Consider the following 17,500-nt stretch of genomic DNA (forward strand, 5'->3'; position numbering starts at 1 on the left):
TCTTTCTCGCTTTTCTCTTCTTTCTCGCTTTTTTCTTTTTTCTCGTTTTTCTCTTGTTTCTCGCTTTTTCCTTCTTTTTCGCTTTTCTCTTTTTTCTCGCTTTTTTCTTCTTTCTCGCTTTTTTCTTTTTTCTCGCTTTTCTCTTATTCGTTCTTTCTCCCTTTTTCCCTTTCTCTTCTTTCTCGCTTTTCTATTATCCTTTCTCGCTTTTCCCTTCCTCTTTCTTTCTCCCTTCTCCCTTCTTTCTCGCTTTTTCGCTTCTTCCTTCTTTCTCCCCTTTTCTTCCTTTCTTCCTTCTCCCTTCTCCTTTTTCCTTTTTCCCTTCTTTCTCCTTCCTCTTCTCCCTTCTTTCTCCCTTCCATCTTCTCCCTTTCACCTCTATCTTTCTTCTTTTTCTCTTTACTTTATAATTTTTATTTTTTATTATCTTATTTTTCCTTCTCCTTCTCTTTCGTCCGTATCCATCATCCTCAATTCACCCCTTCCCTCTCTTTCTTATTTTCCCTTCCTCCTCCTTCTCCCTCTTACTTTCCTTTCTCTCCTTTCCTTCCCTTTTACCCTTTCTTCCTCTCGCCTTCCCTCCACTTTCCCTGTTCCCCTTCCACCCTCCTCCCTCCACTCCCCATCCTGTCTCTCTGTCCTCTTCGTATCCCTCCTCCTCCTCCTTCCCTTTTCCTCCCCAGCCCTCCTCCCCCTCCCCCTCCCCATCTTCCTTCCTCCCCCTCCCCCTTCATCCACTCCCTACCCCCCTTCCCCTTTTCCCCTTCCCTCCTCCCCCATCCCTTCCTCTCCTCCCTACCTCCCTCCCCCTTCCCATCCACTCCCTACCCCTCCCTCCCCCTTCCTCCTCCTCCTTTCCCCCTCTCCTCCCTCCACCCTCCCCATCCACTCCCTACCCCTCCCTCCTCCCTCCTCCCCCCCATCCCTCCCCCCTTCCCATCCCCCTCCTCCTCCTCCACTCCCTCCCCTTCCCCCTACCCCATCCCCATAACCATCCCCTCCCCTCCCCATCCTCCCCCTCCCATCCTCTCCTCTCCCCCTCCTTCCCCATCCCCCCTCCCCCTTCCCCTCTACCTTGACCCCCGAGCGATAACGAGCGGAAGGAGGAGGAGGAGGAGGCGGTCGCGAAGGGCCGCCGTGTCCGTGTCCGTAATGGCGTCAAAACGTCGACGGTAATTCGATCAAGGTGGGAGGCCCGGAATACGACCCGTCGCTCGCTTTAGTGTTGGCGGGGTTGGGTGGGGGGGTGGGGGTGGGGTGGGGGGTGGATTGGGGGTGGGGGTGATTGGGGGAGGGGGTGGTGGTGGGGTGGGGGGTAGGGGGAGAGGGGGTGGGGGGGGAGGGTGGAGAGGGGAGGAGGGGTTAGGGTGGTGGGTAGGGGGAGGGGGGGTGATGGTGGAGGGGATAAAGGGGGGGGAGAGCGTAGGGATGGTGGGATGGGTGGGGGTAGGGTTGGTGGTAAAGGGTGGGGGCGGTGGGGGGAGGGGGAGGTGGGTGTTAGGGGTGGTAGTGATTGGGGTTTTGTGGGATGGGTGGGGTTTGGTGGAAAGGGTGGTGGTGGTGGGGGGAGGGGTGGTGGTGGGGGGAGGGGTGCTGAGAAGGATGGGGGTGGTGGAGGTGGGAGGGGTAAGGAGGGCAAGGGGGAGGTGGAGGGCGTAGGGTGGTGGGAGGTGGTGGTGGTGGTGTTAGGGGTGGTAGTGATTGGGGTTTTGTGGGATGGGTGGGGTTTTGTGGGATGGGTGGGGTTTGGTGGAAAGGGTGGTGGTGGTGGGGGGAGGGGTGGTGGTGGGGGGAGGGGTGCTGAGAAGGATGGGGGTGGTGGAGGTGGGAGGGGTAAGGAGGGCAAGGGGGAGGTGGAGGGCGTAGGGTGGTGGGAGGTGGTGGTGGTGGTGTTAGGGGTGGTAGTGATTGGGGTTTTGTGGGATGGGTGGGGTTTGGTGGAAAGGGTGGTGGTGGTGGGGGGAGGAGGGGTAGTGTGGATTGGGGTTTGGTGGGAGGGGTGGTGGTGGTGGTGGTGGGAGGGGTGTGGTGGTGATTGGGGTTTTGTGGGAGGAGTAGGGGATGGTGGTGGGAGGGGTTTGGTGGTGGTGGGAAGGGTGCTGGGTGTTGTTGTTATTGTTGTTGTTGCTATTGTCGTTACTACTGTTGTAGTTATTGTTGTTATTATTATTGTTATTGTTGTTGGTGGTGGTGTCGTGTAATAATTGTTGCTATAGCTGTTGTTATTGTGAGAGTATCGTCATTATAATGTAGCCATATACAGTTACTAAAGATGTTTTTGTTCCAAGTGTTAATTAGTTGTTATTCTCTCTGTTGTTCTGGGAGGCAGGAGGAAATAGAGAGGATAATGAATATAATGGCGGATTTACGAAAGGGAAGAGAGAGAGGAAGAGATGATGATAATTCCGTAATTTGTTGATTATTACTTGTGATTGGATGATTTTTTGTTATTTCTATTTCTATCTCCGTCTATTTCTATCTCCGTCTCTCTCTCTCTCTCTCTCTCTCTCTCTCTCTCTCTCTCTCTCTCTCTCTCTCTCTCTCTCTCTCTCTCTCTCTCTCTCTCTCTACTTCTCTCTCATCAGTGTTTTAATCATATTAATTAAAATGATAATAATAAAAGAAATTATAAAAACAATAACAAATAACTAAAAACAAAAACGTAAAGATTTAAAAAAATAATCGAAAGTAATAAACGAGGCCCCTGAACGAGCATAACCCAACCCTCCCCGTCGCGGGGCCACTCATCGAGCAAACAATAAGCGGTGTGGACAGACCAGGTTAGGCATTTTATTATCAGCATCGGACAGGCAGGACAGGATCCAATGGTAAATATGGAATTAGCGAGGGATTACTGCCTGGACGAGGAGGATTAGATCCTTTATTCAGGGAGAATTGGATCCCTCTTGATGCTGCCGACGTAATCCAGATGCTCTCTTTTTTTTTCCCTTCCCGTTCTTCCTCATCTTCTTTTGTGGGTTTGTTAATGTGATTCGCAGGGTTTGTGAATTTATGAATTTGGGGATTTAATATGCTGATGGAAAGGCGCTTGGTTTTACATGACAAATGTTCAGTTTTTTCTCCTATTATTATTATTATTATTATTATTATTATTATTATTATTATTATTATTATTATTATTATTATTATTATTATTATTATGGTAATAATAATAATAATAATTATTATTATTATTATTATATACATAACATCTTTGATCATTACTGTTGTTTTTGTTGTATTTCAAAATAAAAGATAATGCCAATGATTAAAATGAAAACAAAAAATAGAATGCACACGATGATGATGAATGGGAATGTCTTCACACAGAGAGAAAGAAAGAAAGAAAGAAAGCGAGAGAAAGAGAGAAAGAAAAACAAAACAAAACAAAAACAGACAGAGACACAGACAGAAAAGATAGTTAAAAAAAAAAAAAAATGAAGAAAGAAAGTAAATTGAACCGACTTAACATTACTAATAAACAATTGAACCTCCTCATGAACCCGACTCCCAACCCGCGGGTCACTCAGGCAAAATTCCCGCAGCACAAAGAGGATTAGAAAGTGTTGTCAGCTGTTGGCAGGTACCAAGTGGTGTCAGGTCGTCTTAAATGTTCCAACACCGTGTAAATCTATAATGTGCAGGTGCTGTCAAGCGATTAAAAGATGGGGAACATGTTGTCAGGGTGTCAGGCTCATCAACACCGAGAGAGATTTTTAACACTCGGGCTGAGGTGTTGTCAGATGGTTTCTAGATGTTGTCAGGTGTCAGGATTGGAAAAAAAAAGTGCGGAGGTCTTGTCAGATGCTTTCTAGATGTTGTCAGCTGTCAGGATTGGGGGAAAAATCGTGCGGAGGTGTTGCCAGATGGTTTCTAGATGTTGTCAGTTGTCAGGATTGGGGGAAAAATCGTGCGGAGGTGTTGTCAGATGGTTACTAGATGTTGTCAGCTGTCAGGATTGGGGAAAAATCGTGCGAAGGTTGTCACGCGAATTTAGATGGAAAGATATTACTCGTTGCCAGACTTACCAACACCAAAACACTTTTAACAATCGTGTGAAGGTGTTGTCAAATAATTTCAGATAGAAGAATGTAGTCAAGTTGTCAGCATCAACAATGGGCCTTCCAACACCGTGTCAAACTTAAGGTACTGTCACACTAGCATTTTTCCCGTCAGTTGTTTGACAATTTTCTAAAAATTTGAATTGTCGATTTTCCAGTCAGATGATAATGATCGTTTCCGTCTGAAAACCTTTCCGTCAACTTTTTTTTCAGCCAAGTGTAGTCAAATCAAGAGTTATATTCGAGAATGTTCGTATTTACGTTAAATAAAATGGTCAACAATTTGACGGAAAAAGTGCTAGTGTGACACAGCCTTTATACGAATCACGTGAAGGGGTTGGCAAATCATCTCCGGTGGAAGGATGTTGTCAGACGTTAGGATTAGGATATTAGGATGAGGATATTAGGATCAGGAATAGGATTCGAATATTAGGATTAGGATATTAGGATCTATATGATTTACCAACGCTAAGAAAAACACCTATTCACCAAGGCTGCTGTCAGATATTAGGATCAGGATTAGGATATTAGGATTAGGATATTAGGATCTATATGATTTACCAACGCCGAGAAAAAACACCTACTCACCAAGGATGTTGTCAGATATTAAGATTAGGATTAGGGTCAGGATTAGGATATTAGGATTAGGATATTAGGATCAGGATTCGGATATTAGGATATTAGGATCTATATGGTTTACCAACGCTGAGAAAAACACCTATTCACCAAGAATGTTGTCAGATATTAAGATCAGGATTAGGATATTAGGATGAGGATATTAGGATTGGGATATTAGGATATTAGGATATTAGGATCTATATGATTTACCAACGCCGAGAAAAACACCCATTCACTAAGGATGTTGTCAGATATTAAGTTCAGGATTAGGATATTAGGATGAGGATATTAGGATTAGGAATAGCATATTAGGATATTAGGATCTATATAATTTGCCAACGACGAGAAAAACACCTATTCACCAAGGATGTTGTCAGATATTAAGATCAGGATTAGGATATTAGGATGAGGATATTAGGATTGGGATATGAGGATATTAGGATATTAGGATGAGGATATTAAGATTAGGATATTAGGATATTAGGATCTATATAATTTGCCAACGGCGAGAAAAACACCTATTCACCAAGGATGTTGTCAGATATTAAGATTAGGATTAGGATCAGGATTAGGATATTAGGATTAGGATCAGGATTAGGATATTAGGATTAGGATCAGGATTAGGATATTAGGATTAGGATCAGGATTAGCATATTAGGATTAGGATATTAGGATCTATATAATTTGCCAACGGCGAGAAAAACACCTATTCACCAAGGATGTTGTCAGATATTAAGATCAGGATTAGGATATTAGGATGAGGATATTAGGATTGGGATATGAGGATATTAGGATTAGGATATTAGGATGAGGATATTAGGATTAGGATATTAGGATATTAGGATCTATATAATTTGCCAACGGCGAGAAAAACACCTATTCACCAAGGATGTTGTCAGATATTAAGATCAGGATTAGGATATTAGGATGAGGATATTAGGATTGGGATATGAGGATATTAGGATATTAGGATGAGGATATTAGGATTAGGATATTAGGATCTATATAATTTGCCAACGGCGAGAAAAACACCTATTCACCAAGGATGTTGTCAGATATTAAGATCAGGATTAGGATATTAGGATGAGGATATTAGGATTGGGATATGAGGATATTAGGATTAGGATATTAGGATGAGGATATTAGGATTAGGATATTAGGATATTAGGATCTATATAATTTGCCAACGGCGAGAAAAACACCTATTCACCAAGGATGTTGTCAGATATTAAGATCAGGATTAGGATATTAGGATGAGGATATTAGGATTGGGATATGAGGATATTAGGATATTAGGATGAGGATATTAGGATTAGGATATTAGGATATTAGGATCTATATAATTTGCCAACGGCGAGAAAAACACCTATTCACCAAGGATGTTGTCAGATATTAAGATTAGGATTAGGATCAGGATTAGGATATTAGGATTAGGATCAGGATTAGGATATTAGGATTAGGATCAGGATTAGGATATTAGGATTAGGATCAGGATTAGCATATTAGGATTAGGATATTAGGATCTATATAATTTGCCAACGGCGAGAAAAACACCTATTCACCAAGGATGTTGTCAGATATTAAGATCAGGATTAGGATATTAGGATGAGGATATTAGGATTGGGATATGAGGATATTAGGATTAGGATATTAGGATGAGGATATTAGGATTAGGATATTAGGATGAGGATATTAGGATTAGGATTAGGATATTAGGATATTAGGATCTATATGATTTAGCAACGCCGAGAAAAACACCCATTCACTAAGGATGTTGTCAAAAGAAAAAGGACGATGATAAAAAAAAAAGAATAATGACAATGATTGATAAAGACGATGATTAGATGAAATTAAAAACATGAATGAATTTCTTTGTGTTGTTCTATCCATCTAAAAGAGGGTGAATGGATAAATGGATGTCTAGGGAAATAGATAAATAAGTAAATAAATAGATGAATGAAAGGATGAGTGGATAAATGAGGAAATCAAGAAAATAAAAAAGTAGATGAATAGATAGATGTAGATAGATAAATAAGAGTAGAATAAATAAATAAATAGATAAATAATACAAATAGATCAACAAATAAAAAAATCATAAACAAACAAACAAACACTTAAACAAACACGACTGGAAACCTACCACCACCATGCCAACACCGACACCGAACGAAACCACCCAACTGCCAACAACAATAAGGTGTGTTGTCAGTTGCTTCCACCACCGCCGTCAGCCGCTTCCACCACCGCCGTCAGCCGCTTCCACCACCGCCGTCAGCCCCTTCCACCACCGCCGTCAGCCCCTTCCACCACCGCCGGCCGCCGCTTCCACCACCGCCGTCAGCCGCTTCCACCACCGCCGTCAGCCGCTTCCACCACCGCCGTCAGCCGCTTCCACCACCGCCGTCAGCCGCTTCCACCACCGCCGTCAGCCGCTTCCACCACCGCCGTCAGCCGCTTCCACCACCGCCGTCAGCCGCTTCCACCACCGCCGTCAGCCGCTTCCACCACCGCCGTCAGCCCCTTCCACCACCGCCGTCAGCCGCTTCCACCACCGCCGTCAGCCGCTTCCACCACCGCCGTCAGCCTCTTCCACCAACCTCGCCATCCACTTCCACCACCGCTGTCAGCCGCTTCCACCACCTCCGTCAGCCTCTTCCACCAACCTCGCCATCCGCTTCCACCACCGCCGTCAGCCCCTTCCACCACCGCCGTCAGCCCCTTCCACCACCGCCGTCAGCCCCTTCCACCACCGCCGTCAGCCCCTTCCACCACCGCCGTCAGCCCCTTCCACCACCGCCGTCAGCCCCTTCCACCACCGCCGTCAGCCGCTTCCACCACCGCCGTCAGCCGCTTCCACCACCGCCGTCAGCCGCTTCCACCACCGCCGTCAGCCGCTTCCACCACCGCCGTCAGCCGCTTCCACCACCGCCATCAGCCGCTTCCACCACCGCCGTCAGCCAATTCCACCACCGCCGTCAGCCGCTTCCACCACCGCCGTCAGCCGCTTCCACCACCGCCGTCAGCCTCTTCCACCAACCTCGCCATCCACTTCCACCACCGCTGTCAGCCGCTTCCACCACCTCCGTCAGCCTCTTCCACCAACCTCGCCATCCGCTTCCACCACCGCCGTCAGCCCCTTCCACCACCGCCGTCAGCCCCTTCCACCACCGCCGTCAGCCCCTTCCACCACCGCCGTCAGCCTCTTCCACCAACCTTGCCATCCACTTCCACCACCGCCGTCAGCCCCTTCCACCACCGCCGTCAGCCCCTTCCACCACCGCCGTCAGCCTCTTCCACCAACCTCGCCATCCACTTCCACCACCGCCGTCAGCCGCTTCCACCAACCTCACCATCCGCTTCCACCACCGCCGTCAGCCGCTTCCACCACCTCCGTCAGCCGCTTCTACCACCGCCGTCAGCCTCTTCCACCAACCTCGCCATCCGTTTCCACCTCCGTGGCGGGGGTGAAGGGGTGAGTGGGGGGGAGGGGGGGAGTGGGAGGGGGTGGGAGGGGGTGAGTGGGGGGGAGGGTGGGGGAGGTGAGTGGGGGGGAGAGGGGAGTGGGGAGAGGAGGGGGGGTGGATGGGTGGGAGGGGGTGAAGGAGGTGAGTGGGGGTGGGAGGGGGTAGGAAGGGATGGGAGTGGGGAGGAGGGCGTGGGGAGAGGAGGGGGGGGTGGATGGGTGGAGGGGGTGAAGGAAGTGAGTGGGGGCGGGGGGAGGGGTTAAAGGAGGTGAGTGGAGGGTGAAGGAGGTAGTGGGGGTGGGAGGGGGTGGGAGGGGAGTGGGGAGGAGGGGGGGGTGGATGGGTGGATGGGTGGATTGGGGGTAGGAAGGGAGGGAGGGGAGTGGGGAGAAGTGAGTGGGAGGTGGGAGGAGGAGGCGAAGGAAGGGGTGGTGTGAAAGGGAAAAGTTGAGAAGGAAGGAGGAGGTGAGAAGCGAGGAAGAAGAGGTGGGGAAGGTGGAAGGAGGGTGAGGAGAAGGCAGTGGAGAGGCGAGGGAAGGAAAGAGAGGGTAGTGGGAAAGGAGAAGGAGGAGGAGGAGGAATACAAGGAGACGGAGAAAGCGGAGGAGGAGGAGAAGGAGGACGATGATGCAGCAAGTGTAGGAAGAGGCGGGAGAGGAAGAGGAGAAGGCGAGGGAAAGAGATAGTGGATGGTGAAGGAAGTGGAGATGGTGAAAGAGGAGGAGGAGGTGAAGGAAAAGGGGAAAGGGGAAGGGGATGGAGGTGGAGAGAAAGTGGGAAACGAAGAGAGAAAGAACCGAAATTGGAAAAGGAAGCAGATAGAGGAAAGAAGGAAGAAAATTTAGAAAGAAAAGAAAAAAAGAAAGAAAGAATAGAGAAAAGCATAAACTAAATAAGATAAACTAAATAAGAATCCACGTTCGGAAACACCACACCACCACACCAATGAAGAAAGAAAGTAAAGAAAGAAAAGCAAAGAAATGAAAAAAAAAGAAAATCAAAGAAAAAAAGAAAAAGAAAAAAAGAAAAAATAAACAAAGCAACCATAAACTTCATAAGAATCCACAATCACACCACAGCACCAATGAAGAGAGAAAGTAAAGAAAGAAAAGAAAAGAAATGAAAAAAAGAAAGAAAATCAAAGAAAAAAGAAAGAAAGAAAAAGAAAAAAGAAAAAGAAAGAACGAAAAAGAAAAAAGAAAATAAAAAATAACCAAAGCAACCCATAAACTTCATCAAAATCCCACCAACATATCCAGGCTGAGAACAACCACACCACAACAACAACATCACGCCCACGTAACCGCGACACGCACGCCCACGTAAACGCTAACACACGCCCACGTAAACGCTAACGCACGCCCACGTAACCGCGACACGCACGCCCACGTAAACGCTAACGCACGCCCACGTAACCGCTAACGCACGCCCCCGTAAACGCTAACGCACGCCCACGTAACCGCGACACGCACGCCCACGTAAACGCTAACACACGCCCACGTAAACGCTAACGCACGCCCACGTAACCGCGACACGCACGCCCACGTAAACGCTAACGCACGCCCACGTAACCGCTAACGCACGCCCCCGTAAACGCTAACGCACGCCCACGTAACCGCGACACGCACGCCCACGTAAACGCTAACACACGCCCACGTAAACGCTAACGCACGCCCACGTAACCGCGACACGCACGCCCACGTAAACGCTAACGCACGCCCACGTAACCGCTAACGCACGCCCCCGTAAACGCTAACGCACGCCCACGTAACCGCGAGACGCACGCCCACGTAAACGCTAACACACGCCACGTAAACGCTAACGCACGCCCACGTAACCGCGACACGCACGCCCACGTAAACGCTAACGCACGCCCACGTAACCGCTAACGCACGCCCCCGTAAACGCTAACGCACGCCCACGTAACCGCGAGACGCACGCCCACGTAAACGCTAACGCACGCCCACGTAAACGCTAACGCACGCCCACGTAAACGCTAACGCACGCCCACGTAAACGCTAACGCACGCCCACGTAAACGCTAACGCACGCCCACGTAAACGCTAACGCACGCCCACGTAAACGCTAACGCACGCCCCCGTAAACGCTAACACACGCCCACGTAAACGCTAACGCACGCCCACGTAAACGCTAACGCACGCCCACGTAAACGCTAACGCACGCCCACGTAAACGCTAACGCACGCCCCCGTAAACGCTAACACACGCCCACGTAAACGCTAACGCACGCCCACGTAACCGCGAGACGCACGCCCACGTAAACGCTAACGCACGCCCACGTAAACGCTAACGCACGCCCACGTAAACGCTAACGCACGCCCCGGTAAACGCTAACACACGCCCACGTAAACGCTAACGCACGCCCACGTAACCGCGAGACGCACACCCACCGCCGGTCGTCTTCTGTTGTGGGAAAAGACACCTCCTGTTGCTAAGAGACAGTTCCTGGTGCGGGCGGGAAGAAACTGCTGGCGAGTGATGAGGAAGAGGGGAAAGAAAGGGTGGGAGAAAATGGGAGAAGTGAGGAGAGGTTGAAAGAAAGTGTGGTGAGGAAAGGATGGGGAGAAAATGGGAGAAGTGAGGAAAGGGTGAGAGAAAATGCGAGAGATGAGGAAGAAGGGAAAGAAAGGGTGTGAAGTGAGGGAAGGGTGGGAGAAAAATGCGAGAGATGAGGAAGGAGGGAAATAAAGTGAGTGAAGAGAAGAAGAAGGGAAAGAAGGTGTGTGAAGTGAGGGAAGGGTGGGAGAAAATGTGTGAAGTGAGAGAAGGGTGGGAGAAAATGCGAGGGATGAGGAAGAAGGGAGAGAAAGGGTGTGAAGTGAGGAAGAAGGGAAAGAAAGTGAGTGAAGTGAGAAAAGGGTGGAAGAAAATGGAAGTGAGGAAAGGGGGGAGAAAATGCGAGAGATGAAGAAGAAGGGAGGGAAGGTGAGTGAAGTGAGGAAAGGGTGGGAGAAAATGCGAGAGATGAGGAAGAAGGGAAAGAAAGGGAGTGAGGTGAGGAATGGGTGAGAGAAAATGTGTGAGATGAGGAAGAAGGGAAATAAAGTGAGTGAAGTGACGGGAAGAAACTGCTGGAGAGAGATGAGGAAGAGGGGAAAGAAAGGGTGTGAAGTGAGGAAAGGGTAAAAGAAGATGAGAGAGATGAAGCAAGGAGAAAGAAAATGTGAGAGATGAGGAAAGAGGGAAAGAAAGGGTGTGTGAAGTGAGGGAAGGGTGGGAGAAAATGCGAGAGATGAGGAAAGGGGGAAAGAAAATGAGAGAAATGAGGAAAGGGGGAAAGAAAGTGTGAGAGATGAGGGAAGGGGGAAAGATAATGAGAAAATGGGAAAAGGGGGAAAGAAAATGAGAGAAATGAGGATAGATTCAACGAAAAGAGGGCAGGAGTAGAAGACGGTCAATAAATAATAAAAAAGGGAAATAATAAGATGAAAACATTTAAAAGTTCAGTAAGAGAGTAACAAAAGGAGACGGAGATGAAGGATAAAGGAAAAAAATGAAAATAAGGAAGAGGAATGGACAGAAGAAGAAGAAGTAGAAGAGATAGAAGAAGTAGTCGAAGATATAGAAGAAGAAGGAGAAGAAACAGAGGAACAAAGAGGAATAAGGAGAAGGAGAGAAAAAAAGAAGAAAAAGAAGAAGTAGAAGAAGAAAGAGAAGATGATAATGAAGAAGAAAACAAGAAGAAAGATAAATTGAATAAGGATAAGAAGAAAAAAGAATTAAAAGAAGAAAAATAAGACAGAAGAAGAAAAGAAGAATTAGAAGAAGAAGTAAAAAAAAAAAAAAATCAGAAGTAAAAAACTCATTGTAGAAGCATCAAAAACGAACAACAGAGCAGACGCAACACTCCTCCTCAGAGCACAAAGACGACTGCCGGAGCATCGCCAAGCGCAAGGGGTACTTCCCATACAGACGGTGATGCGAGCGAGAACCTGCTCTGTTTAGCGACAAATGGGGAGCAGATAGCGGCTTTTCTAGCAGATTGCCGCTGGTGTGAGAGGGGGAGGGGGAAGAGGAGGGGGAGATAGGGGGGGGGGAAGAGGAGGAGGAAGGGGGGGGGGCAGGGGGAGGGGGAAATGGGAGAGATGGGGTAAGGGATTGGGCAGGAGGAGGAGGAGGAGGAGGAGGAGGGGGAGGGTGTGATGGTGAAGGAGGAGAAGATGGGGGAGATAGGGGAGGGGGGTAGGGGGAGGATGTAGTGGTGGAGGAGGAAGGTGAGGAGTAGTAGGAAGAGGCGGAAGAGATGGGGGAGGGGTGGGGGCAGGGGGTGGATGTGGTGGTGGAGAAAGAGGAGGAGGAGGAAGAGATAAGGGAAGGTGGGCAGGGGAAGGTGTGGTGGTGGAGAAGGAAGATGAGGATCAGGAAGAGGAAGGGAGAAGCGAAAGGATGTAGAGAAGGAGCGAGGAGGGGGAAGTGGAGGAGGAGAGGAGAGTAAGAGGGGAGAAGGGATAAGAGGGTAAGGGAGATAGACGAAGAGAATGTGATAAGAAGAGGAGAACGGGCATCAGAGAAATGCAGAAGAGGGAAAAGGAAGAAGCAAAAGAAGAGCAAGAAAAAGAAAGAAGAAAAACTAAGATAATAAAAGGAAGAAGCAAAATGAACAGGAGCCAAAATCAGAAGCAAAGGAAAAAGAAGAAGCAAAAAGGGTGAAGAGAAAGAAGAGTAAGAAGACGAATGATAACAAGTATAAAGAAAAAAAGATTCAAAAGAAGAAGAAGAAGAAAAAGAAGAAGGAGAAGCAAAAGAGGATGAAAAAAAGAATAAGAATAATATGAAAACGAATAATAACAAGTATAAGGAAGAAAAAGAAGATTAAGAAGAAGAAGAAGAAGAAGCAGAAAAAAGACGATGATGAAGAAAAAGAAGAAGCACAAAAGAAAGAAAAGAAATCACATCTAATCTTCAAGAAAATGCATCAGGGAACCTAGCATTAGTCTCCATAAAGCACGGAATGTGACAAAATTTCGGGGTAAACTATTTTTTTTCCTTTTTTTCTTTAATCTTCTAATTTTGGGGTTTAATCAACGCCACTATCTTTTCCTGGAAGAAGAAGGAAAGAAAGAATAGCAATTTGAAGAGATAAGACATATCTATACGGTGATAAATACGTAGATTATCACTGCCATCTATCGAGTGTTTGGGACACTATCAAACCCCATTTTCTATGGTATTAAAACGCAAATTATCATATTTAAAACATTATTAATGATCAAAACCCTTAATTACCCTAATCGTTAACGTATCATTACCACGTCCTCTGCCCAATCACCTTTAATTGACCCCTAATTAGTTTAATTAAACCAACTACGTATCTGATATTTTTGATATTGTGATAATATGAAATAGGAAGAAAGGAAGAAAAGGAAGAAGATTGATAATAAGGAGGAGAAGCAGGAGGAAGAGGAGGAAGAAGAAGAGGAGGAGGAAGAGGAAGAGGAATTGGAAGAGGAGGAGGAGGAAGAAGAAGAGGAGGAGGAGGAGGAGCAGGAGGTGGAGGAGAAGGAAGAGAAAGGAGACGAGGAGGAGTAGAAAAAAAAGAAGAAAAAGGAGAGGAGGAGGAAGAGGAAGGGGAAGATATGGAACAAGCTGTAGAAGAAGGAGAATCAGAAAAAGAAAGAAGAGGAGGAAAAAATGAACAAATGAAGAGAAAAAAAGAACAAGAAGAACGAAAATGAGAAAAGGGAGGTAAAAAAAAAAAAAAAAAAAAAAAAAAAAACACATGCATGGTACCGTCTGTTGCACGTGCATGATCACGACGGGCAGAAGAAGCGAGGGAAGGGAAGTGTCATGAAGCGTGCATGATGATCTGCCTTCACACCTTAATCGGGGGGGGGGGGGGGGGAGGTAATGGAGGGAGGGGGAGATGGGGATTTAGGGAGGGGAGGGTGTGGTGGTGGTGGGGGGGGGCTGTGTGGAGTTAATGGGTTACATGCAACCTATCATTGAGGATTTTATATTCACACACACGCACAAGCACACACAAGCACACGCGCACACACACACACACACACACGCACGCACACGAGCGCACACACACACACGCACACACACACACACACACACAAGCACACGAACACACACACACACACACACACACACACACACACAAGCACACGAACACACACACACACACACACACGCACACAAAGCACACGCACGCATACGCACACATACACTTACACACGAACACACACACACACAGATATATATATATATATATATATATATATATATATATATATATATATATATATATATATGATCGTTGTTGATACTATAATTGCTATCCTAATTATCTTTGTCAATATCACAATAATTAAAGGACATCCAAATAGAGTTACAGTTGTCAGTTAGTGTCATTGTTGGAGAGCAAGCCAGATTTTGCAATTTAATATCATCTTTAACCTTTTCAATATCATTACCAATTCAACATCAATGCCATTATCAAAATTATAATCATGATTATTATTATCATCATTATCATAATCACCACCACCACCACAATCTTTATAATCTTCACTATTGCAGTTAAAAGAAACAAATAAACAAATTAAGAAAACAAGCAAATGAATATACATACACATTATAGAATAGTAAACAAACAAACAAAAAGATATGAACGAAAATAAAAGAAAAAAAGGAAAAAGAAGAAAAAAAAGAATCACGAGTAAAAAATTTGGCGCCAAAATATGGTCCGTTAAACCACAAAACGGTCGTTTGCTTCAAAAGAGGAATTTTCTGTATCTTTAACTCTTGCAAGATATTGTTAACAAAAATAAACGTCAAAACAATCAAAGCAACAATTCCAAATGAAATAAATTAATTTCTTGCGCCATAAAGAATAAGAAATTCGAAATTGCAAAACAAAATAAGATAATACATAAGCCTGACATAAATTGGGAAAGAAACAAATAAATACATAAAAAGATAAATAAACAGATAAAAAACAACAACAACAATGCAGAAGTAAGTAAAATAAACGATAAACAGATAAACAAATGAATAATCAAATAGAAATAAAAATAAAAACAACAACAACAATGCAGATGTAAGTAAAATAAACGACAAACAGATAAACAAATGAATAATCAAATAAAAATACACAAAAAGCAACAATAACTCAATGCTGACGTAACAGCAGTGAATTCAAACCCGGGAAAATTTAAATCCTTTGAATCATTACCGTTAACGACAAAGGGGGGGGGGAGGAGGAGGGAAGGAAGGAGGAGGAGGAGGAGGAGAAGGATGGAGGAGGAGGACGGGGAGGAGGAAGGGGAGGAGGAGGAGGAGGAGGAAGAAGAGAAGGAGGAGGAGGGGGAGGGAGGGAGGGAGGGAGGGAAGGAGGAGGAGGAGGAGGAGGGGGAGGGAGAGGAGGAGGAGGAAGAAGAGAAGGAGGGGGAGGAGGAGGAGGAGGGGGAGGAGGAGGAGGAGGAGGAGGAGGAGGAGGAAGGAAGGAGAGGAGGAGGGAGGGAAGGAAGCAGGAGGAGGAGGAAGAGATGGAGGAGGGAAGGAAGGAGGAGGAGGGGGAGGGGGAGGAGGAGGAGGAGGAGAAGGAGAAGGAGGAAGGGGTGGAGGAGGAGGAAGAGGTGGAGGAGGAGGAAGAGGTGGAGGAGGAGGAGGAAGGAAGGAAGGAGGAGGGAGGGAAGGAAGGAGGAGGAGGAGGAGGAGGAGGAGGAGGGGGAGGAAGAGATGGAGGAGGAGGAAAAGGAGGAGGAGGGGGAGGAGGAGGAGGAGGAGGAGAAAGAGGAAGGGGTGGAGGAGGAGGAAGAGGTGGAGGAGGAAGAAGGAGGAGGAGGAGGAAGAGGAGGAGGAGGAGGAGGAGGAGAAGAAGAAGGAGGAGGAGGAGGAGGAGGAGAAGGAGGAGGAGGAGGAGGAGGAGGAGGAGGAGAAAGGGAAAGGAGGAAAGGGAGGAGGAGGAGGAGGAGGGAGGGAGAGGAGGAGGAGGAAGGAGGAGGAGAGAAGTAGGGGAGAAGGAGGAGGAGGAGGGAGGAGGAAGAGAGGAGGAGGAGGAGAAGAAGAAGAAGGAGGAGGAGGAGGAGAGGAGGAGGAGGAAGACGGAGGAGGAAGAAGAAGAAGAAAAAGAAAACGAAGAAGGGAAGGAGAGAAAAGAGAAAAGGGTGGAAGAAGAAGAGGAGGAGGAGGAGGTGGTGGTTGTAGTGATGACGGCAGAGGTGAAAGTGGAAGTGGAGGTGGAGGAGTAAGTGGAATTAACGGAGGAGGAAAGAAAGTGGAGAAGGTGGCGATGGAGAGAGAGAAGGAAGTGGAGAAAGACGAGTCAATAAATGGAGTTACAAAAGGAAAGAAAGATAACAAGAATATCAGTAAGAATTATGTGATAAAGAAAGAAAGAATAACAGAAAAAAAGATCATACCAACCAAAACAAGCAAGAAACCGAAAGAAAAAAAAGCAAGAAAAAGAAACAAAAGAAAAAAAACAAAAAAGAAAAACCAAAACAAGCAAGAAAATGAAACCAAGAAAGAAACAACAACAACAACAACAAAAAGAAACGATAAGAAAAGGAAAATAACGATAAAAGATAAAAGAAGAAGGGGTGGATAAGCAACACAATTAATGGAGATTGAAATGGCCGCATAAGAAGCTTTTATTATTCAAGTTTTCCTTATGAGAATCCCCGAAGACAATATTGCAAGGGGGGGGGTCGTTATTGCATCGAAAGGGTTATGTATCTATTGTTCTAGGATAGGAAAAGCGACCTTATTGATCTGTAGGGAGAGGTAAGGGGGGGGGTGAGGAAGGAGGAGGGGTTTGAATGGCAATAGTTTTGATGAAGAAAATGAAAAGCAAAATTCAAAATTGTATAGTGAACACTGTCTGTGTCTGTGTCTGCATCTGTGTCTGTGTGTCTGCATCTGTGTCTGTGTGTCTGCATCTGTGTCTGTGTGTCTGCATCTGTGTCTGTGTGTCTGCATCTGTGTCTGTGTGTCTGCATCTGTGTTTGTGTCTGTGTGTCTGTATCTGTGTTTGTATGTCTACATTTGTCTCTTACTTTCTCTTTATATGAGTGTATACATGGATATAGATAAATGGATATAGATAAAGACAGACAGAATAATATATATATATAGATACATATATAAATAAATAAGATGGATATAGATAAAGACATAGATAGATACATGAGCAGACAGCCAGACGGATAGATAATTAGATAGATGGATAGACAGATATTTAGATAGATGTAGATATAGATACATACACACATACACACATATTTTTGTGTAAGTGTGCATACCAGCAGATGAGAAACGTTTTTCCCCTCCTCTCCCCTCTTCCTTTCCTTTCCTCAGTTATTCCATTCTTTGCATTCCCCTTCTTT

The 17,500-nt window shown here is 46.1% G+C and overlaps 1 protein-coding gene across 1 annotated transcript in view; it reads left to right on the forward strand.

Annotated features, from left to right (window-relative positions):
* The first annotated feature begins 6,826 nt into the window (after nt 1-6,826).
* The window catches only part of LOC138867535 (uncharacterized), a 13,045-nt gene continuing 2,371 nt past the window's right edge, over nt 6,827-17,500 (forward strand). Inside the window, exon 1 of the mRNA XM_070143394.1 lies at nt 6,827-8,151. Within this exon, the coding sequence (XP_069999495.1) occupies nt 6,827-8,151 (1,325 nt within the window). The remainder of the gene's footprint in view (nt 8,152-17,500) is intronic.

The sequence above is a fragment of the Penaeus vannamei genome, chromosome 30, assembly GCF_042767895.1.
Source record: "Penaeus vannamei isolate JL-2024 chromosome 30, ASM4276789v1, whole genome shotgun sequence".
Classification (NCBI taxonomy): Eukaryota; Metazoa; Arthropoda; class Malacostraca; order Decapoda; family Penaeidae; genus Penaeus; species Penaeus vannamei.